Raw genomic sequence first — 23,867 nt, 5'->3', positions numbered from 1 at the left:
GAACCAGCCTGCTCATGGAAGCAGCCTCTCTGTGGGATTTTCAACTGAACACACAGCCTTTTACCTGCTGCTGCCCTCAAGGCAACTCTGATTTAGGGCACCCCCGTGTGTCTCCGAGAGGAACTGCTCTGCAGGGTTTTCCTTGGTTGGACTGGAACCGCCAACCTCACAGGTAGCTGCCAAGGACGTTATCTGTTCATGCCACTCAGGGAGTTCACCCAGGTGGGGGTTTTATTGTTTGATTTTTAAAAACTAAATTCTGGGAAATGATCAAATTAAGTTTATCTGATCATTTTTGAGGAAATGAGATCCTTGTATCAGAATGTCCTTTGAGTGTTTTCTTCAAAGATATACGTTCTTCTTAAAGAAACAGGATCACAACATACTAATTGATGATTTTGTTCCTTTTTAAAAAATAAATCATTTTATTGGGGGCTCTTACACCATCCATCAATTGCATCGAGCACATTTGTACATATGTCACCATCATCATTTTCAAAACATTTTCTTTCTACTTGAACCCTGGGTACCAGCTCCTCTTTTTCCCCTCCCTCCTCCACCCTCGTGAACTCTTGAGAAATGATAAATGATTCTTACTTTCATATCTTACAGCATCTGCTGTCTCCCTTCACCCATGTTTCTGTTCGCCCCTCTTGGGGATTATAAATTGATCACTGAGATTGGTTCTCCCTATCTCCCCCTTCGATGATTTGCTTTTTGACTTATTCAAATACTTATCCAGTAGCCAGTCCACTACTACTGGACATTTTCCGCTTAATGTAAGCAATTAATTGAATGAACACTGGGATTAAACCCTGAATAAACACTGGGATCAAAACATTATGGCAAGAAGACACACATATTTCAAATGTTTTCAGACGTGTGCTGTGCAGATGCATGCGAGGTAAACGAATGGCCGGAGATGGATGGGGGACACACAGGCTAATCTGAGGGAACAAGTGAGGCCATTCTATGGGAGCCGAGATTTGCTGTTGTCAGTACTGAAGCCCTTTCATAGTCCTGATGCAGAACAGTGTTCCAGAATTCAGGGTAATGAAAAGAAACACATCCCAGGTCCCTTAGTCAAGGGCTGTCCTTGCCTGAGAAGTCTCCAGCAGCCAACACTGATTTGCTTAGAGAGGCACCTGCCTTGTAGCAGAGCCTTGAATGGAGGCCCTCTCAAGGTCAAAGTTTCTCTGAGAAGAGTTCTAATTGGTGTCAGACACACACACACACACACACACAAACACACACACCCTCCACCCTGCTAGTCTTGCCCTCAAATCTGGTGGCGCCTTAGCCAGGGCCACTGCCCACGTTACATACGTCGCTGGTAGGTCTCTTTGATGCGGCGGATCTCATCGGTGGACCTGGAGGCCAGGATCTCAATCAGGCAGCCCTCGTCCGTGCCAGCTCCCTACACACGAAACACAGAGCCCATTCACAGTGCTGGGCCCCCATGTGCAGAGGGGCGCAACAAGGAATCCGCAGAGGAGCAAGGTAACCCTCTGCGTTCTAACAAGTTTATCAAACATGTTAACAGGAATCATTGATAAACACTCTCCCTCAGGGATGGTTTGGGGCTGGACTCTGAGAAAGCAAAGCCCCAACAAAGTCTTTGCCAGCAGATTTTGCCTGAGGAAGGGAGCTATGTTTGATTTCCTGGTTGGTCATTACAAACCAGCAGGCCTTGGGCTAGTGCACTGTGGGTGGGTCACCTGTGGAGGCTGAGAATCCTTTTGAGCCAGTTCTAAGCCTACAGGGGACCTGAAGGCCCCCAGGGTGTTAGTCAAAATTAGCTAACACAAACTTTCTGGAACTGCACCAGATGTACTGCTCTAATACTTTCTTCCCGAAACACAGGCAGAGCAAATGATCCCATAGCTTAATGATTACAATACGATGCAACCAGGAGACCTCAAGGTTGGTGGTTCAAGCACACCGGCCACTCTGAGGGAAAAAGATGAGGCTGTCTGCTCCTGGTAAACCTGACAACTTCCAAACCCACAGCGGCAGTCCTACCCTGTCAGGTAGGGCTGCTATGTCTCAGAATCTGCTCGATGGCCGGGAGTTTGGTTGACGGTATAAGGTAAGGAGTCTGGTGGTGCATAGGGTTAAGCACTGGGCTGCTAACCCCAAGCTTGGGGAGCCAAGCATACCAGCCGCTCTACGGAAGAAAGATGAAGCTTTCTGTTCCCAGAAGGATTTGCAGCCTCGGACACTTACAGGACAGTTGTACTCTGTCCTCTAGGGTCGCTGTGAGGATCAACTCGCTGGCCATGGGTGTGTTTTGGAGAGTGTCGTGTGGTAAGTTAAGGTGTCATAAACGCAGGGGACCCTTTCCTCTCTGAGAGGCTGCCGCCAGGGCGTGTCGGGGAGCAGGCTGAGAGGCGTGCCCACCTTCATGGCCCTGTTCAGCTCCTTCACGTCGTACTGCACGGTGGGCATCATCATCCCCACGATCACCTTCTCGAAGTTGCCACTCAGCTCCGACTTCAGGTCGTCTATCAGGTCCTGCAACACAAGCAGACTCGGGCTCCAGTGCGTCCACAACACCGAGACCCGTTCTGACTCACGGGGACCACGGAGAGCTGCCCCCAGGGGTTGGGATCCCGACAGAAGCAGGCTGTTAGGGGCAAGAGCGTACGGTAGCCAAGCTCCAAGTGTGAGCTGCAGCCTCAGGATGCCGAAGGGGTCTCTAAGGTCAGAACTGTTTTCCTACCAAAGACATAGGATACACAATAACGCCAAGATTCTTCCGCGGTGCACTGGCATCCTCTCGCGAGTGTACAGCGCAGTTTCCAAAGACGACTTGACATCTGAAAAGGGCTGAAAGCACTCTCCTTCCCCAAATACCTGCTCTACCGAGGCCAGGTTTCCTCAGACAGTGCAGCTGAGACAACATATCCCAACGACGGGAAGGCAGAAACGGCTAGCACAGCTCGGCTGGCTGCCTTCGACGAAGCGAGACATGTGCCATGCCTCCTATTAAGGAGATTTATAAAATTTGGAGGACAAGGCCAATCTCCTCGCCTAATTTTAAAAATTTCTGCTTTGGAGTCGATTGTTCTTTTAATATCTGTTTTATTTATATTAATAGGTAATGGGTTTGCTATTTTTAATAATAAATTCAAATGTATATATATTAATGTTCTCAATTTTTATCTCACATTTAGCTAAATATCATTAGAACCCACAAAAACAATGCTCTTTGGGGCCCGCATTAATCTAAGGGTGCAAAGGGGTCACAAGAAGGAAAGTTTGTCGAGGGTGACCTCACTGCATTTGTCTCATGCAATGACCTGTCCTGATTATATTTACCTAAGACATTGCTAGTAGCTGTAGAGTGTTTCTAGAGACGGGACATGACAGAACTTCTTTAGCCAGTACCTGCTAGGGACTGGGGAGCCCTGCAGGTATAGTGTTGAAGCGTCGGGCTGCTAGCCATGCGTCAGCAGTTAGGAACCACCAGCTGCTCTGAGAGAAAGACGGGGCTTTCTCCTCCGGAAAGAGTTACCGTCTCGGACCCCACGGGGCAGTTCTACCCTGTCCTCCAGGGATGCCATGAGTCGGCACCAACTCAATGGCACTGAGGCTGGCTGGGTTCGGTTTGGTTACGATTTGACTTGCACCCACCGGAATGTGTGCTAGGACCTGTCTGTGGTGTCACCCACTTGGGAATAGGACTCTCTTTTTCACATTGTCGTTAAGAATGTCCACTGAGTCCATGCTGACTTGTCACAGCACCCTGCATGCAGAGCCGAACTGCTGGCTAGGACAGTCCAGGCTGTCATGTATCAAACACACAGCCCAGGACTGTCTCCTGAGGGGCTTCTGGGGGGCACTGTCCCACCAACCTTTTGGCTGCATGGAACGGTGTGTGGCACCCAAGGACCTTGGTGATGTTAGGGCGGTCCTGTTAGTGAAGGTGGGTCCTAAACCTCATCACTTCGAGTTATAAAAAGAGCTGATTCGACACCGGGATAAAGGCACATGAGAATCACCAAGGGACTGGGGCACACCTGGGGAGGAAAGGGCAGGGCCAGGACCCCGATTTGGATTTAAACTTCGTGCAAATAAATTTCCGCTTTTTAAAGCCAGTCACGTGTGGAATTTGTGTCGCAGCAGCCCGGGCTCGGAGGGCACCTTCTGTCTACTTTTCGGTTGGTCTAGACACAAGGATAAGGCTTTTAGTTATGATCCTAGACCTGTGGGTGTTCTCCATTTGGACACAGGGTCTTCAGATCTCATTTTTTTGAGGCTCCGTTCTTAAAAAAGAAATGTAACTATTTGCCCCAAGAGCTGGCTACCTTCTAAAGAGATACAGTCATGTTTCCTTCTAGAACTACACGACCAGACCACCGTCAGAAGACCAGCCAGTCTTTAAGTAGGCCACTTTTTATCTGGACGAGCCCATATTCCATCAGAGTTTTTAAAATGTCATTGCTGCCTCGACTGGGATGTTTATATCACAAGCTTCCTCATTCAGGGCCTGGCCCACGAGCTGGCCCGGCGTCCCGCAAACCCCAGGCTGAAGATCATGCCAGGCTGACCGCAGAGAAGAGACGGTGGCCTACCCTGCCGATGGTGGACTTGTAGGCTGATCTGATTTCCTGGCGCTGGGCAATGTTCCGGTAGGCCAGGACACTGATAATGGCATCTTCGTCGGTGCCTGGGGGAGCAGAGCAGAGGCGGTGAGCGTGACCGTGACCGAGAGAGGCCGTTTCCTCAGCAGCCGCTGGGGTAACCCAAACACAAGCTCCTCCCTGGAGAGTTCAAAGGCCACGCGGCCCACTTTCTGAACTACAGGCGCTTGCTATGAAATCTCAGCAAACGATGGTGACCCTGCACACACGGAGGCACGGCATAGTTTGCATGTTACTGCTGAGGAGGCAAATGAGAGGGGCACCTGGATGGGGACAGTGTTCCGCTCAGATGTGGGCATTTGAGAGCAGGGTACGGGGAGGCCTCGGCTCCAGCTCTGGAATCACACTGCTGAAAGGGGATCCTTACTCTAGAACTGACTAGTTGTGACCGTGGGCCCACCTCCCTGAACCCCAGCTTTCTCGTCAGCAAAAACCAGCTCGCTGCTTCCGGTCGATGCCGACTCACAGTGACTCTGGAGGACACGGGGGCACCGCCCCTGTGAGTTTCCGAGACCGTCACTCTTGATGGGCTAGAGCCTCGACTTCCTCCCACAGGGCCGATGGGGGATTTGAATGGCTGGCCTTGCAGTTAGCAGCCCAATGAGTAACCACGACCCACGAGCCCATCAGGGACCCAGTACACGAAAAAGAAAACTGCAGCCAAATGAACGCCTCCTGCCCTCCCACCCAATCTGTGTCCTGCTGCCCTCCCACCCAATCTGTGTCCCGCGGCTGTACTTTATCAGCGTGAGACCAACTCACAGGGAACAGTGGGCGAGGTATGTCTGCAATCGGCAAGTCTCTGGACACCCTCCCTCCTCTGGGCCCCTCCCACTGCAAGTGACCAACCGGGGGGTCTTTGCTGGACAACGCCCACACAAGGGAGGATTCTCCTCTGGTGGGACACTCACCGAGACCTTTCATGGCCTTCCTCAGGGCCTGGGCATCGTCCAGGGCGCTGAAGCCTGACGCAGCCTTGACGGTGCCTCCTTTGGTTCCCTGCGTGCACAGAGAGTGACATGACAGGGAGTGAAGTGACCTCACCCACGCGAGGCCCCACGGGAGCGCCGTGTAGCTGGGCACAGACAGCCTTCTAGGGAACGCGGCAGTGAGCATGAGCATGAGAGACCCGGCTCCTGCTCCCATGGAGGGGGCGTTCTACTCAGGGGTCAGCCAATTCCATTCTAGAAACTGTCCAGTGTGCCTCGGAGCGGAGACCCAAAGTCCATCTGTGGGCAGCTGGACATCCCCTTACAGAAGGGTCTTGGGGAAGAGACAGGCTGGTCAGGGGGCAGCGTAGCACCGATGAAACATACAGCTTTCCTCTATCATGATCCCAATTCTACCTTACAAATATGGCTAGACTAGAGGATGTACACTGGTCCAGATAAGAGCTGGAAACAGGGAATCCAGGACAGATACACCCCTCAGTACCAACAATGAGAACAGAGATACCAGGAGGGGAAGGGGAAGGTGGGGGAGAGAAAGGGGGAACCTATCACAAGGATTTACACTTAACCCCCTCCCTGGGGCAGACAACAGAAAAGTGGGTGAAGGGAGACATCGGACAGTGTAAAACATGACAAAATAAGGATACTTTATAAATTATCAAGGGTTTGTAAGGGAGGGGGCAGAATGAGGAACTGATACCAAGGGCTCAAGTAGAAAGAAAATGTTTTTGAGAATGATGATGGCAACAAATGTACAGATGTGCTTGACACAATGGATGGATGTGTGGCTTGTGATGAGAGTTGTACGAGCCCCCAGTAAAATGATTTTTTTAAAAGAAAGTGTGCAGTGGGGAGAGGTGCTGCGAGCAGACAGAGAGGTTTGAGAGGGGCTGCCCTGAGGAGCTACATTCAGGCAGAGACAGGAACAGCATGCAGGAGCTGGCCTGGGAGACTCAGAGTGTTACTTAATGGCCCAGGACACCTACAGCAAAGGCCCAGAGGCAGGAGCTCACTTCCACAAGGAGAATCAGGGCTCAGGGGGGTTGGCAAAGACAAAGGGTGAGAGAGGGGAAAGCATCCCTATGAATTGATCTCTCCCCTGAACTTGATCCAATCCTCAAGGTCAAACCAGGAGGCACCAGAAACGGAAGGGGGAGTAACCGATAAGAGCGCACCGCAGGGTGGCAATCTGAAAATCGAGACTCTGAGCAGCACCCCTGCCGGAGTGATCTGGTTTCTTCAACTAGAAAGTGAGGCAAGGAGGGAGACCGTCGCTTATCACAGGTTTTTTTTTTAAGTCATTTTATTGGGGCTCATACAACTCCTATCACAATCCACACATACATCAATTGTGTAAAACACACCTACACATTCGTTGCCCTCATCGTTCTCAACATTTGCTTTCTGCTTGGGTTCCTGGAATCAGCTCATTTTCCTTTTTCCCCTTCTCCTCCCTCCCCGCTCCCCCTTCCTCATGAACCCTTAATAATTTATAAATTATTATTTATCTTAATCTTACACTGCCCAGTGTCTCCCTTCACCCACTTTCCTGTTGCCCATCCCCCAGGGAGGAGGTTACATGCAGATCCTTGGGATCGGTCCCCCTTTCTATTTCCCATTCCCTCCAGGTATCATCCCTCTCCCCTCTAGTCCTAAGGGATTCATCTGTCCTGGATTCCCTGTGTTTCCAGTTCCCATCTGCACCGCTGTGCATCCTCTGGTAGAATTGGGATCAGGATAGTTGGAGGGGAGGAGGCGTTTAAGAACTAGAGGAAGGTTATGAGTTCCATTATTGCTACACTGAACCCCGAGTGACTCATCTCCTCCTCCTCGCTTAGCACAGGTTTTACAAGCATCTCAATAATCACATTGTGTGGGCCTCACTTGGGTCCTGGATCCAAAGAGAGTTTTCAAAAATGTCAGGCGAGTGGCAATTTGAACACTGACTCGCTATCTGATGGCGTGAAGGGACTTTTGTGGGTGTGACACTGGCGTCCTGGATCTTCTAAAGAGGGGACATCCGTGTCACTTAAAGTTAACCATTAACCGTTTCCACGGTTAATGTGTTACCGTGCAGTGAGAATGAGACATTGACAGTGTTTCCCAACCACCACCGGGAACTGGTCCTGAGGCATTCCACCCCCACCCCCTAAAGCTCGTTTTATCAACAGGGAGTCACTCTCAGGTCCACCAAGTCTAGATGCTTCATACCAATGGAATTTAATATGCATCGGGCTCTTTCACTGGGCACAAGGTGTTCGTGTACAGAGAGACGCACACGCAGAGAGAGGACTCCACGTAGCACAGAGCCCAGCAAACGGCAAGCTCTCACACGTGAGGGCCGTCGTGATGTTAAGTGTAACATCAATCACCTCGTCACAGTAAAGGCAGAGGTTGGAATGCCTGTTTATTTTACTGGTCCTCAGCACAGGCCTACGGGATGACATCAGAGCAGAATGTGTAATAGGTTATTCGTGTAAGGTGGCAGACATAGTGTTATAATTTAAGGCTCTCTGATGATTTCGTGTGCTCTCAGAATGCAACCAGGGCCACTTAAAGGAACAGAAAATCATCATACCTTTCAGCCACTCTCTATGAGCCAGGCTAGTCTTGGTCCTCTGAGGTAGCAGAGGTTATGGGTCTGACCCAGTGGGGGGGGATGCAAATAATTTAACCGGGTCATTGCCCTAAGAACTGTGTTAAGTAGTGTTAAGTATTTAAGAAAACCGAAATACTGAAAGTCCGTTTATTGCTTGACACTTTGGTACTTAAATAAGAACAATAAAAGGGGTACGCAAAACTCAATCATGTTGTAAGAAAGTGTTTTAAAATGTTAATGAAAAATATTAAATAATACCTGACCAAAAACCCAATAAATCGGTCATCTAAGATAGTTCCAGGTTGCTTCTTGATCGGCATCCTCGCTTGCCCTTCACTTTTAGCCAAACTACAAGTGGGTCATCGGATCCACCTTTCCACTGTGGAGTCGGGTCGGCCACGCAGCCCACAGCCATTGTGTTTTACATACAAGACACAGGCGGCTTCTCTTCGCTGAACGTATTTTGTTGATCTTTGCAAAACCCCCTTCTGCTTCTGTGAACTTACAGAAATTGTTCCAACAAAATGTTTAGCTCGTGGGACACTTTCAGAAACTGCCAATTCACTCGTCATGTCTCACAGGATGACAGCGTGCCATCCTCTGGTGGTTTGGCACTTCTGTTACTGAAGTAACACACGCAAGGGAATAAAAAAGTAGTGTCTCATCTAGAGTTTAACGAGCTTTATCACAGGAATAAGTATCACAGGCATCGTTCCATCTAATCGTGTACACCGAGGAGCAGAACGGGCATCACTCTGGGTGCAGAGAACACACGGGTGCACAGGTGAACCTGAAAATCTGTAAGGAATGTCAATGTGTGATTTCCACATTAAGTGGTTACCTGGCTGCCCACCTTAGAAAGAACCCAGATTGCAAGGGCCCATTTAACATCCAGTTCACCGAACTCAATTAAAAAATTACACATCGGTTCTGTTGAACTGGGGCGAACTGGCTAAATCCCATCAGTCTTGCCTGATGAAAGACCCTGCAGGTGGCCGGTGCATAGCACTCAGTCATCCTACGCCCCTCTCTACCTGACGGTGTCGAGAAAGTAAAAGTCTGTCACATAAACCTCCTTGAACACGTTCTTTCTTTTACTGGTGTGTGTGTGCATGTGTGCATGCGTGCGCATGCCTGGGAGGGTTCAAGAAGTTTCAGTGTCTTTCACTTCCATTTTTCCATGAATGTTTTGAAGCCCCATTCTATGTGAGGTCCTTAACATAAGTAACTTGGTAATTCATTGCCCAAATTCCAACCCTGCCTAGCTCAGTCCCTGGTGTTACCAGCAGGAGACAGCCACGGAGTCACACAGCTTTGTCAATTCTTTTGCAATTTACAGGGGCGGGTGGGGAATGGTGCTCAGCCACTGTGTATAATTTAGACAGCACTGTTGAGGGCCACTAGGATGAGATTGAAATTAATATCTAACAAGGGAAATCAATAGCTTGGCGGGAGTGGCTCCTGTTATCAATTAGCATTATCAGTGACTCTTCTTCCTGGAAAAAGATAAGCTGGAAAAATGTGCTCCCTTTCTGCCCTAAGGCATCTGTATTGATTAACTTCCAGGGCATAATGTGCCGTAATCTGCTGCTGGGAAGGCAGAGGGTCCACTCCAGGAGGGCACCCGGGAGACCACGGGGAAACGGGACGGACGTCGGGAAGAATGCCCACCACAACAGTAACTGCAAAGAGGCACTGTCGCACAACCGAGGATATCTTCGCCAGTCATAGTATCTGTAAATAGTGGAGGTGTCATAGTAAATGTCTCCACTATCATCCTAAATAGTGGAAACAACAAATGTCAAAAACTATAACGGAATCTTAACCAGCAATAAAAAAGGGCCAAAGGAATCAACCAAAGCAGACACCTGCACGATGCCATCCGCAGTGCGTTCAGGAAGAGCAGGGCTAACCCACAGTGCTGGCACGCAGCGCAGCGGCTGCCTGTCGGGAGGAACGGGAGAAGGGTGGGGGCTGATGGGAAGAGAAGAACAAAGGTTTTCGTTCTTGGCTACAGTGGCTTTTACAAAGTCTTCTTTGCTTTTAAAGAAATGTTATCACATGCTTGTGGTAGAGAACTTAGAAACGACAAAAAAGAGACAATGAAACCACTCACAAATCTACCACCGATAGTAAATAATTGAATTATGATATAAAACGCAATAGAAGCATGCGAGCCTAATGAGATTAATTTAAATACGGGCTTTTGTATCCTGCACTTTTCATGTATCGTTCTATGTTTTGAAGTTTCACGGAGCGGTAACGTATCATCCCGTTCGATAGGTTCGATTAGATCCCGAAGGGCTGTGAAATCATCGCCACCGTCGGCTTGAGAAACTCTTCTTCCTTCTTGGATCCTCTGGTGTTAACTCCCTATGGCCCCACCCTCCCCTCTGGTGCCCCCAGGCGTCAGTCATCCGGCTACTCACTTCCTAAATCCACCCAGCCCGCTCCCCTCTACAGAAAAATATATGAAACAAGGACAAAACATGCAAAAAAGGACCTAGCAACAATGAACATATAAAACAGAGAAAGACCCCAATCTAAAAAAAAAGCAAAGAATATTAAAAATTTAGAATGAAAAATTGGTCCGATCAAATGTCAAGGTGTGACATTCAAGCTTAAGTACAGTTGCTAAATTCCACTTCACAGTGCGCTTTGTCTGACAGGAGGACTGTCCACGTGTCTAGACTATGGGCAGGGGGGCTTCACCAGACGCTCAATCCACACAGAGACCCTACAAATGGATTTGAGCTTCTACTCTTCTGTACAGCATTCCGAAGCTGGCTGTTTAGAATTTAGGCATTAGTACCATTCCCTCCTCTGGATCTGGATCTTATTTACAAACCTTGAATCGCATAGGCTAGTGTGCTTCTTCTTTGGGGACGTGGCTGATGCCTCCCTTAGATGGCTGCTTGATTTCCAACAAGCCTTTAAGACCCCAGACTCTTTTTTCCTGATAGCCAGGCACAGCATCATTCCATCTCGAACGTTTTCCAATATGAAGTGAAAAAGTTGAAGAACAAACTGCTTTTTATGCTCTCACTACCACTATTTGTAAATCATTACATATCTGAGGAGGGTCTAAAATAAAATGATGCAAAATAGCTGGGAATGACAATATGGTGACTATATTGCACGGTTTCCTCTTCCTTTATCTGATCAATAACAGTCACGATCGAAAAACAGGTTTTGAGATAAAAGCTCCAAGAGCCAAAGTAATTTAGCTAGGGCAGAAACACACCTGTGTGCAGCTTGGTTACAGTCTTCACGTGTGGGAAGGATGCGTTTCTTGAAAACAGGATGGGCAGCCCATTCATTTTTGAGTCCCCATCATCTAAATCCAGCACAAACTGGAAGCCACCAACATTTCTGGAAAAATATTCTCTAGGTCCTCGGGGGAGACTCAATCACGCAGGAATGGATTTTAAACAGAAGCATGAGAGATTTCGGGCAGATGTGACTGAGTCTTTGTCAAGGCTGGTGAAGAAAATTGTAGAATGTGTTTGTTTGTTTTTTTAAGTAGAAAGAGAATATAACCATTTGCCCAAGACAGTTTACTTTACACCACCATCTTCCTAAAGCAGGTGGCTAGAGGGGGTGGGCTTTTCAATTCCTCTCCAGGTGTAAGATTCTATCTCCTGCTATTATTCCAGAGCAGATGGCTGGCCCTGGCAGAGCCATGTTTTCCAGGTGAGAAGCTCGGCTTCTACCTGAGCACTGAATTGTATCGTAATCTCAGAGGAATTGGATTTCCTGCTTGTTCCAAAGATCAGATAACCGAGCTCCAAGGACCACAGCTGGTGAGAACGAGAGGCAGATGGCATGCCCTGATCCACCAGAAACGCCCTTCCTAAAAGGCCTGAAACCACAGTTGCTGTGATGTGTCATCAAGTCCGTCCCTGCCCGCGGCATCTCTGTGCAGAACACAATGAAGCACCACGCGGTCCCGGGCCTTCCTCACAAGGTTCGTTACGTCGGAGACCATCGTTGCAGCCACCCGGCTGATGCATCTCCCTGAGGGTCCTCCTCCAGTTCTCTGACCTTCTGCTTGAGCAATGCCCAAGAATATAAAATACCCACCGCAGAGGACATCTCCTGGAGACACACTCACTCCGTGGGATCTAGTGTGTCATTTTATTTTTAATGTATCTACATTGTCCATAATGAACACGGAGTGGTTTCTGCAGAGAGAACGTTAACTTGCTTCTAACACTGTGAGAAGGTCAGAATAAAGTTTCAGTCTGTCTTCGAATAAAGTTTCAGGATCGAGCGACTTGCCACTCCAGAAAGCATATAAAGTGATATTAAAAAAACAAGGAAAGCATAAACCGTCTTTTCCTTTCCTTCTTTTCCTCTGCTGAGCAAACACCCCCTTGTACAAACTCACATGCCTGGATACACACCTTGTACCTGTCTCAGCCTGGCACCGGGCAGGGGGCGGAGCTCTACAACTTACCATGGCCATGATTCAGTGTCAGGGTCAGAGTTCCGTCACCGGGGCAGAAGTCCCTCTGTAATAAAAGCAGAGAGGGGGGGAATTACAGTGATAAGGGAAACAGTCCTGAAATCATTAATCAGGATAACCTTTCCTTCACATGAGTTTTAACCATGAGGAAGTGATACCCATCTTCATGAAAAGTTCTTTGTGAGTCAAAGATACAAGAAGCAGGTTAATAGCTGTTGACAATTATTGGAACAAGGAACTTGAGTACACCAGAAAGATAACTTTCTCATCTGCTCTTCTACTTGGAGACAAGCACTGCAGAAATTGCTGCTCTTGTTTTGTTAGGGTGAAGTAACAGTATCTGTCCTCAAGACAAACACTGATCCTGAACACTGTACTGTAGAGGATCCAAATGTTACATCAGGGAAATGGGCTTTGTACTCCAGCTTACTGTGTGTGTGTGTGTGTGTGTGTGTGTGTGTGTGTGTGTGAGAGAGAGAGAGACAGACAGACAGACAGACAGACAGACAGACAGACATGAGCGGGAATGGACAAAACAAGCTAGAGGCCTCAGCCAACAGTAGATTCATTTCATTTTCCTAACGGACACTTCCACTGCCGTCATCTCAGGACCTGGAGGGGCTCCTTCCCTGTGACCGGCAGCCTCACACACCCACAACTTGGTCCTCAGTTCTCTTCAGCACCCGCTCTTTTGTCAAGAAGGTGCTACAATCAGTTGGAACATACTTATTCAGTCATTCAGAAGGCAGGCAACATCTTCAGGCTGGTGTAGAAATCTGGGGGAGTTCACATGACACACGAACCTCCTCCTGTTTCTGAGTCACAAGAACAAGGCTCCCCTCCTGAGCCTCTAGCTCGAACCCACTGGAGCCCTCGTGGCGTAGTGGTTGTGGGTTGGGCTCGATCTACAAGGTTCGCCATTCAAAACCACTAGCCACTCTATAGAAGAAAGACAGGGCTTTCTACTCCCACAGTTGTATTCTCAGAACTCACAGGGGCAGTTCTGCCCTGCCCTATCGGGTCACTGAGTTAGAAAGATGCAATGGCAGTGAGTGAGAGCCTCGCTCTTCAAAGGATGGTTCTCCAACCAGAACCCAAGCATCACCTGGGGCTTGTTCTCACTCACTGTCATCAAGCTGATTCTGACTCCGAGAATCCCTGTAGGGCAGGTTCGAACTGCCCCTTTGGATTTCCCAGACTTTAAATCTTAACGGGAGCAGACAGCCTTAACTTTCTCTCATGAAGCAACTGGTAGATTAGAACTGCTGACCTTGTGGTTCGCAGTTGGTGCATAGCTTCTTACATCACCAGGGCTCTAGAGATTGGGAGCTTGTTAAAAATGCAGACTTTCAGGCACCACCTCAGACCTACCTAAGGACCTTAACCTCTGCATTTTAAGAAGATTCCTAAGATACACGTTTTACAGTAGTTTGAAATCACTGGCCTACACAACCCTATCTACCAAGCAGCACTTTCTGGTAACTCCCCAGAATAACAAAATCCTTCTTCACTCACTTTACTGACACCTGAGCCATGTTGGATACATTCTCTCTTCATTTTCCAGCTCTCCGCAGGCCCCACTCCATACTCCCACGGTTCCCCCTCCTTCACCGCAGACTTACATCGCCAGTGACAAACACAGCGCAGCGACTGGTGAGTCCACTCCAACTCAGGACGCCTCGTGTGTCAGAGTAGAACTGGCCTCCACGGGGTTCTCAATGGATGGTTTTGTTGGAAGTAGATCTCCAGGCCTTTCCCCTGAGGTGCGTCTGGGTGAACCTGAACCTCCAACCTTTTGGTTAGGAGCTGAGTGTGTTATCTGTTTATATCACCCAAGCATGCCATCTCATATTAGAGAGGTTCATGTCCTTCCTAAGGGAATGCCAGTTGGTTGTGGGGCATGGCCTAAGCAAGGGGGTAGAGGAGAGAAAGAGCCGTGGTTCAGGGATTACTAGGAGAAGAGGCTGCTAGGACAGAGGGCTTATTCCAAAGAAGGCTCAGAGGTAGGGCAGCGAAAGCAGGTGGGGGGTAGTCAGGTAGGGGCAAAGACCCGGAGAGGGAGCAGACTCTGCCAGGTGTCATGCATACGCTGTTTGGAAGGAAGAATTTTCAGGATTCAGGTGAGTCATGTACGCTACGTAGGTTGAGCCAGTCAATCAACCAATGATTGCTGTAGTCGATGCAATGAATAAGACCAAGTGCCTGCCTTCGAGGCGCTTACAGTCAACTAGGAGGGAAAGAACAAATAAACAAGAGAGTTTCAGATACCAGTAAGATGAAAACTGGGATGGATGATAGGGCATTGATTGGCATGGACCAAATCCTGCTTATGTATGGCTTACAGAGAGCTTGGCTGGCACAGAGGTTTGTGAAGGCCTGCCCGCCCAAAGGCTCCGTGGCAGCAAGACCTGGCGATACACACACACACACACACACACACACACACACACACACACATTACCATGAGCTGGGGGCCTGGTTCAATAGTGGCTAACAAGAGCTAACAATAGCCTTTACAGCTCAAATGGCCAACAAAAAGCAGACGAACATTTCCTGGCATGTATGAATTACATGAAATTCAAATAGCGTAACCTGGGAGCGCGGCCCCTCCCACTTGCTTGTATACTGACCACGGCTGTTTCCATGGGCTGGAGCAAGTGGTTGTGATAGACATCTAAGTGTTTTCTACCTAACCCTTCACAGAAGAGGTGCGCGGAGCCCTGGAAGACAGGAGGCCCCAGTGGGAAGGAGTTGGCCTGGATAGAGTGATCCAGGAAGGCACCTTGGGGACAATGACATTTGTGGACCAAGGAGGAGGGACTGGTCACTCAAAGTTGGAGAAGTAGGGCTTCAGGCAGAGGCAGCTATCCGTGCAAAGGTCCCTAGGTAGGAATGAACTTAGGGGGCGGGTTGAAGGATGGACAAAAGTGGAAATGAGGGTGAGCTTGGTATGGTTGGAGGCTGGAGCAGGGACAGGGCCATCTGCCGTGGTGCTCCCTCCCTCTCATTTTCCCAAAATGCACTAGGGGAGTCATGCTGGAGCTCTTTCCCCTTTCATTGGTCGTGGGCACGCCTTCATCTGAGGCCCTGGTCCACATCCTATGACTCACCAAATGTATCCAGATGCCGACGTGTGACTCATAGGAGAGGTGAACTGACTGAGTGGCTGCTGATTGCCGGGCAAACCCGGTGACATGGCTTTTAGAATCGATGGCTCTGTCTCCCCTCCTCCCCGCACCTCACCCCAAAGCCAGCCTTTTATATCAGTATCTCCACCCCTTTCCCCAAGCCAGTAAGTGGGAAGAGTACTTGAGCAAAGCCTCCTGGAAATACTGAGAGTTATTATTCAGTGAGCCGAAAGTGTCTGACCGCAGGAAAAGAACGTTCATACTTGAACACTGGGTTCTTCTGGCCAGTTGGTTGGAAACTTGGACAGCACACAGCAAAAGTCCATTTATAGAGAGACGGCCGCTGGATTTTTCCTTGCTAGTTCTAAAGTGATGTCTACGTGGATTCTAGAAATCGATGCAGAAAAGGGCGCCCCTTGATTCTTCCACTAGAAACCAGATTATGCATATGAAAGGAGCCCAGGCCAATGCCTCCCGGCACAACACCTGGCCCTCGACAACCGTCCCCACCAAATAAGCCAGCCCGGTTTCCAGCAAGTCCAAGCTGACTCATGGGTCAGAGGAGGAAGAACTGTGACCACGGGCTTTTCAACGACCCTTGACGTTTATAAGACATTGTTTTAGAGCAGCGGTTCTCAGCCTGTGCGTCCTGACCCCTTTGGGGGTCAAAGAAGCCTTTTCTCTCAGAAGGGTCACCTAAGACCATAGAAAAACACATACCAGTATTTCTGATGTTCTTAGACACCGCTCCTCTATCTGTCTCCAGGCGGGTATGCTGATCTGGTGAGCAAGAAGTTATCTCAATCTTCACACTGATGTTGGCTTTTTATGCATATTTTTGCAAAATGTAGCAATGTAGTTTACTGTTATATTAAGACTGTTACCCATGCTACACCATGCTTCAAGAAAAGATTTCATTGATTTGTCATTAGAAATAAATATTTCACAATATAATTATATATTTACACATTGTTTTTTGTGATTCGTCACTATGCTTTACTTATGTTCATTTTGTAACAATGAAAATACATCCTGCCTATCAGATATTTACATGACGATTCATAACAGTAGCAATATTACAGTTATAAAGTAGCAACAAAAAGAATTTCACAGTTGGCGGTCACCACCACATGAGGAACTGTATGAAAGGGTCTCAGCATGAGGAAGGTTAAGAAGCACTGTTTTAGAGTGACTGACAGTCAGATGGGAACTCGGTACATGGGACTTCATGTCCACCTGGTTACTATGGGGATAATGAGTTATAAGTAAGTCCAATTGATAAGCTTATATTCAGCCAGAGAAACAACCTACAAGGAACAAAGGGAAAACTGGAAATGTCCAGAATGTTTTCTGGTCGGATGCCCAGCGGGATCATAGTACACAAATGGTCCTGGTGTGGCACTGCCAGAAATGTTCTTGGCATCCCACATGCTGAATCAAATATGGGGTTTCTCTTGTCCCGACGGTAGACTGCAGGCATATGAAACAAGGACTTCTGACATGAAGCCATATTCCCTCAGGCTATCTGTCTATCCATCCATCCAGAGCCCCAGTGGCAGGACAGTGAAGCGCTTGGCTGCTAACCGGAAGGTGGGCAGTTTGCACATGGCCAGCAGCCTCACAGAAGACCTGGCCTGGGAACTCACTCCTGTTGAGGCTGCTCCGAGACGCCCCCTCCAATGCCAGTCCTGACCAAAGCCTCTTCATGGGATGAGGGAATCGGAAAAGCTTGCAGAAGGGCTTCAGAGGCGAACGATGTAAAACCTCTAAGAAGGGGTTCCAGCCGCTTCTGCGCACACTCTGACACACACATTGTGCACGCTGCAGCCCCGGAAATGTCAAGGAGCCCCTAAGATGCCCGGGCTTTCCTCAGAATCCTGGGAGCATGTCTCAATGCCTTGTCTGGGAGTGAACAGAAACGCACGGGACTTGCCTGCTGGGAGACCTTGATCTGAGTTTGCCTCTTGCCGGCATGCTGTCAATCAAAGCGACCTTTCACCTCCCTCACCTCCCCGTCTGTCTTCTTTATCAGACTCTCCCTGAACTGACAGCAGGTCTGCTCCACCCGCCCCGTGGGCAGAAATCAAGCCCAGGTGACCAGGGCACCTGACAACATCGACGGAGCCCCCAGTTGGAGAGCTCCTCCTGCTCACCCAGAAGCTAGGCAGCAGGGAAAGTCGATCCCCCACCACCTGAGGGTCAGACTCAGAAACTCAGCAAACTCTCACCGAAACACACGCATGGAAAGCCCTCCCAGCGAGAAGGCCAGGCTCCTGGGCTGCAGCAGGCCTGCCGGAGAGGTCTTACCACCATGCGAGGAGTGTCTATCAGCAATAGAATCCTGTCCCACCTGTCCCACAGAGATTATATCACAGAGATTAGGATCAACGGCACACAATAAAATTGCATCATGTTGCAGAATGGAGGTTAATGACGGAGGGTAAGTACTGAGAACCTGGACCGAGCCAAGGTCACACACATTGGTTGGGGTGGGGGTGGTACACCTTAATCCATAGTCCCCCCAAAACCCGCGACCGCGAATTTGGTTTCTCGTGTGCTCTAACTACAAACTACTAGAGTGCGGGGAATTCTATCAATGGCTTTATTTGGATAGAGGGCCTTGGACGATGGCATCAGTCCGTATGAGGTCATGCTGGGGCACCGTGAGTTTTAGCCCATCGAAAAAAGCGAGGCGAGTCACACAGGCCGGGGAGTCTGCTCTTTTGAAGATGCAGCTACAAGCCAAGGCAGAATGGGAGCTGCCAGAGCTGGGAGAGATAAGGAAGGATCTTCCTAGCGCAGTGGATCGCGACCCCTTTGGGGAGAGGGGTGTGTGTGTGTGTGTGTGTGTGTGTGTGTGTGTGTGTGTGTGTGTGTGTGTGTGTGTGTCCAACGATCCTTTCACAGGGGTCTCCCGATTCATAACAGGAGCAAAATGACAGTGATGAAGAAGCAACAAAAATAATTTTATCTTGGGGGGTGGGGGGGTCACCACCATGTGAGGAACGGTATGAAAGGGTTGCAGCATGAGGAAGGTAGAGTTCAGAGCCAACTGTCCTGCTCACACCCTGAATTCAGACTCTGCAGCTGTAACTGCCTGCTGTCGAAAGCCACCTCTCTGTGGTACTTTGTCAGGCAGCCCGAGGAAGCAAAGAAAAGCCCCTTTTGGTGAGTGGATGAAGACGATTTCTCTGGACCCGCTGCTCTGTGGTAAATTCACTCTGATCCTGGGTGTTCTCCTGGAAGCCCCAGCTTTGCCGGGCAACCTCCATTTAGCTGTGGGACACTGCAAAGAGGCGTTTCCCAAGCCAGCCACACGAGGGATTGGCTGTCCACGTGGCCCTTTCTTGCAGAATCTCCCTCCTTCCAAAGGCCACATGTGAGTGAGTCACCACTTCTTTGGGACCAGGTTTCCACCAGGAGGGCAGAGTTAAGCTTCTGGTCTGTGGATTTGGGGAGGGTGTGGCTGGGCTCCACGCAAACAGAGAAGACTTTCAAAAATGTCCAAGAAAGAGGAAGGGGAAAAAAATGAAAGCAGCTATTTTTCCTTGGAAATTAGGTCCTTCTAAAAGCACAGGAGGTTTTGTTTCAGGGCTGGGGGATTTGAATTGGGAGAAATGTTTTCAATTCCCGCCCCACACACCTTCAAATTTTTATTCAAAGGCAAATGAGTGCAGATAAATTTCGAACCTGCCTGCTGAGCGCTTCCTCCTAAGTGAATCCCAGAAACGGTAATAACTCATGAGCCACTCCAGTCTAAATCTTAGCTACCTATTCACGGGCTGCTGGGACACAATCACAATAATCATGCCAATCTACAAATAATTTTTAAAAACCACCTATGTTCTAACATGCAATTTAAAATATCCTACCCCCTTCTCTTTCTTTCTTTTTTATTTTATTAAAAGATCACTTCATTGGGGGCGCTTACAACTCTCATTACAATCCCTACATCGACTGCATCAGGCGTGTTTGTACATATGTGACCATCATCATTATCTAGACATTTACTTTCTACGGAGCCCTTGGGATCAGCTCCTCGTTTTTCCCTCCCTCCCCCCCCCACCCTCATGACCCCTTGATAGATTACAAATTATTATTATTTTCATCTCTCACACCGACCGCTGTCTCCCTGCTCCCATGGTTTTGTTGTTCTTCCCCCTGGAGGTGGGGGTTATGTGTCAATCATTGTAATTGGTTCCCCCTTTCTCCCATCCTCTCCCCACCTTCTCCTTACCCTTCTGGTACCACTATTCCCACTCCTGATCCTGGATTCTGTGTGACGTGAGCTCCCATCTCTTATCCATACCTGTGTACATGCTCCGGTCTAGTCTGAATTGAGAAGCAGCGCTGGAGTCATGATTTTGTGTGTGTGTGTGTGTGTGTGTGTGTGTGTGTGTGTGTGTGAAGCCTCAAGGAACCAGAGGAACATAGTGGGTTTCATTGATGCTTTACTGCACTGTGGTGACTCATCCCTTCCCTGTGGCCCCTCTGTGGGGGAATGTTCCACTGCCTACAGATGGGCTTTTGGTCTCTGCTCTAACCCACCTCGTTCTCAACAAATGTTTTGTTTATTTGTTTGTTATGTGACTTCTGATGTCTGTTACCTGGTCCTAATGACCACTCATGATCGCACAGGCTGGTGTGCTTCTTCCAAGTGGGCTTGTTGTTCAAGCCTTTAAGGCCCTAGATGCTATAGCTTTCAATAGCCTGGCACCATCTGCCTTCTTCACCACATTTGCTTATGCACCCGTGTTGTCCTCAGGGGTTGGGCCAGGAGCAACCCCCTTTTCTGCTCTTCCCACATCATGGCGAAGTCTCTCAATCCTTTACCCTCCTTCCACAAGTTCTTTGTCCAAAAGGGACGGGAAAGGAGGGACATGATATTTGCTAAACACTCCTCCTGCTCTTGGTCTTAATTAATCTACCCAATAACAATAATATCCTGATTGGCATCTCATTCACAGATTATATATGTGAATTGTTCAATCATATTAAGAAGAGTCGTGCCATTATCCTCACAATCAATTTCAGAACGTTTTCTTTTCAGGTACTCAATAACCTGTGTAGTAATGATTATGACCTCCACCTGGTGAGTTAAAAAGATTTAGAAAAGCCAAATAATTTGCCTGAGGTCATTTGGTTAGCCCGGAGCTGGAACCAAGATACCACAGCTTTGCTTGGAGAGCCACCGTTGTATCGGTGCTGTCCCGTCAGTCCTGACTCACAGCGATCCGAGGAACAGCAGGATGAAACGCTGCCCAGGTCGGTGCCGCGTCTGACAAAGTCCTGTTGCTAGCTACAGTCTAAGGTTTTCCGTGGCTAAGCAATCTGAAGCGGGCAGCTCTTCCTGATTCGTAGTCTGTGCTTGGTCTGGAAGCTCTGCTGAAACCTGTTCTCTTTGAGTGGCCCTGCTGGTGTTTGAAATACCAGGGACAGCGCTTCCACCACCACAGCAACACGGTACGACAAACTGACAAGACAAGCGGTGGATAATATGAAGGGGCTTCCAAAGGTTCGAGGAAAAATTCCACCATCTTTTCATCCATTTCCCCATGAGCTACTTGAGGCACGCTTGACTCATAATGAAAGTTGACAGCGGTGCATTCTATATTAAGAGAAACGATTCAAGGGCTGCCTTTTACAGACACAGAAGGAGAGTGTAGGTGGCCTGAACGAGTGTCAGAGAGCTGGCTGAGTCCTCTCTTAATTCGGTCCTTCTCATTCCTACGTGTCTTTCTACTTCACGTAATACCTGCTTCCCCAGGCACAAGCTTTACCTAGGACAGAATTCAAAGACATATTTGCTGATACATTTTATACCCGGGTGGCTTCTTTCCCTGGGTATCATCTTCAGCTTACTCAGCATAGAGTGCTAGAGCATTTCCTACACCGTTTTCTTTCATCTCAGCTGCCAGAGGCCTGTGGAGTTCTGGTTGCCTAGGGGTTTGTTGTTGTGCTCAAGGGCGCTGCCTTCAAATTGCAGACAAGCATGAGTCCCCTTCTCTCAGGCGGGGCCCACAGAAACAAGAAGTCGGGGTCATGGTTACACTGATAGTTGCTCACTATCATGGGACTGAGACGTAGCTTTGCTGATGTTTCATTTGTTCACCCTTCATTCATTCAATAGATACTATCTGAATGCCTGCCCCCTGCCAGGACGGTGCTACAGGACACACTTCATTTCTACCGTCATGTTTTACAAATCCTTCACACAGACACGTCCCTGGACGATATGTAAAACATGAAGGAAGAAATGAAGTCCAGGCTATCTGTCCAAGAATAGTCTATCATTAACGAGGCTGGCGATGGCTTGGTTGGCTTGCCGCCACCACAAAGACTCTTTCTAAAACTTTCTAAAGGTTCTCCGGTTCTCTTCCTTCTAGGGTTACGGGGATCCCTCCGCGAAGGGAAACTGAGCATCGGTTTCATACTCCTTGTGTGTTCTCTGGGGATGGAGAGTTTTTCGTTCTAAATAGCTTGGGCCTTTCAATCGCATCTTGTCCTCTGTCAGTCTTGTATCAGTTCACACTCCCCTTGCCCAGTCTTTTATCATTTGTCGGTCTTAGGTCATTTCACTCTCTCCTTGCCCAGTGGAGCGGGCAGGATAACTTGCTTCAGAGAAGTTAAACACAGCACCCACGGCCACACATGTCGTAAGTGGTAGGAGCTGTGTTGCTACATGTCTGAGTCTAGAGAGCTTTATATTACACCACGCCGAATGCACGTGTTGTGTATAATTATGTCCTAGGAACGGCAATGATGTTAGAAGCGTTTAGAAAAGTCATGGAATTAGAGAATCTCAGATAAGCACTTGTCCCGCTGAGTCAAACGGATTCTGTTCTTCATATCTGGGACCACAGAAAGCCCAAACACAAAATCACCACCCAGAGAGACTCCCTCGCCCAGACTTGACAGGCCAGACAGCTGGCACCCAGTCAAAAGTGTTTCACACAAGGCTGTTGGCTCTTTGAAGAGAGAAGCCCATTTCTACCTCTCACACACCCCTGCCCCAGTTCAGCAACACAGCCCTACAGGCGGGAGAGCTCTGGATAGGCTCTGCGGGAGGCCTGTCTGGCTGGACACATGACCATGCTCCACTGAGAAAGATGTAAGCCAGAGGTTCTCCACAACCCACTCATACAGTTCCTCATGTGGTGGTGACCCCCGAACCATAACATTATTTTCATTGTTATTTTATCAGTCATTTTGCTACTCTGATGAGTCGGGCGACCCCTGTGAAAGGGTCATTCGGGTCGAGACCCATAGGTTGAGAACCGCTGATGTAAGCATTCCATCCAGGCACTATTGGGTTCCCTCCCCTGCCTGTGCAAAGGTCCAGCTTAGCGCAGGCCAGGGGGGTGGGTCTTGGCTGACCCGCCCACAACATGAAAGAATGAAAAGTGCAGGCTACTCAAGAGACTGGCCCACTGACGTGTCACTTACTCTGTGGGAGGCTAAGGCCAGTGTCCACAGTGTCTAAGGATCATGACTCACTTGACTATGTTTATTCTCACTCTGGCTACGGCAAAGTGAGGCAGAGAGAATCCATAAATAGCTCTCTGCCCTGATGATCCAAAGCTTGCACTCAAAGCCTGGGCCGGCTTGGACAGCTAGGTCTGACTTGTGCTCAGATAGGCAGTGGCCCACCAGACAAAAAGCACACTACTGTTTGGATCCCCTAGGGCTGACCTTGCCCAGTTTCAGATTTCCCAGTCACACCAACCACCGGTAAGAGGGGCACTGCAGGGCTAGGTATATGCACACACAGACAGCGGGCCCAGTGACTGACGGCCCAGACAGGGCCCGTTTGTGCACGCCTCCCCCGGGTGCTACTGGGCGCTGCTCTCGGCAGCTCTCCCCTGTGGCAGTCGAAGCAGGGAAAGGTCAAATCAGAGAGCGTGCGCCGGCTCCTGTCAACGTGGACTCTGCTGCTACGGTGCTGACTGCCCCGGAGACTACAATAATCAGGACAGGGCTGCGCTGGGGTAAAGGGAGGCAGACAGGCATAAAACATACAGAAATAGACCGATGGGTGTCTGATCAGCTGCTTTCCAATCCGTAAAGGTAGGTAGG

General features: G+C 49.0%; 1 protein-coding gene across 1 annotated transcript in view; it reads right to left on the bottom strand.

Annotated features, from left to right (window-relative positions):
* The window catches only part of ANXA4 (annexin A4), a 56,501-nt gene that overhangs the window by 19,412 nt on the left and 13,222 nt on the right, over positions 1–23,867 (bottom strand). The window contains exons 2-6 of the mRNA XM_075535994.1: positions 12,655–12,709; positions 5,558–5,645; positions 4,578–4,672; positions 2,401–2,514; positions 1,327–1,417 (exon numbers count right to left, since the gene is read on the bottom strand). Of these exons, the coding sequence (XP_075392109.1) occupies positions 1,327–1,417; positions 2,401–2,514; positions 4,578–4,672; positions 5,558–5,645; positions 12,655–12,663 (397 nt within the window). The 5' untranslated portion in view covers positions 12,664–12,709. The remainder of the gene's footprint in view (positions 1–1,326; positions 1,418–2,400; positions 2,515–4,577; positions 4,673–5,557; positions 5,646–12,654; positions 12,710–23,867) is intronic.

This window comes from Tenrec ecaudatus, chromosome 17, assembly GCF_050624435.1.
Source record: "Tenrec ecaudatus isolate mTenEca1 chromosome 17, mTenEca1.hap1, whole genome shotgun sequence".
Taxonomy (NCBI): domain Eukaryota; kingdom Metazoa; phylum Chordata; class Mammalia; order Afrosoricida; family Tenrecidae; genus Tenrec; species Tenrec ecaudatus.
Note: the sequence above shows the minus strand (reverse complement) of the source record. Positions and strands in the feature narration are given on the sequence as shown.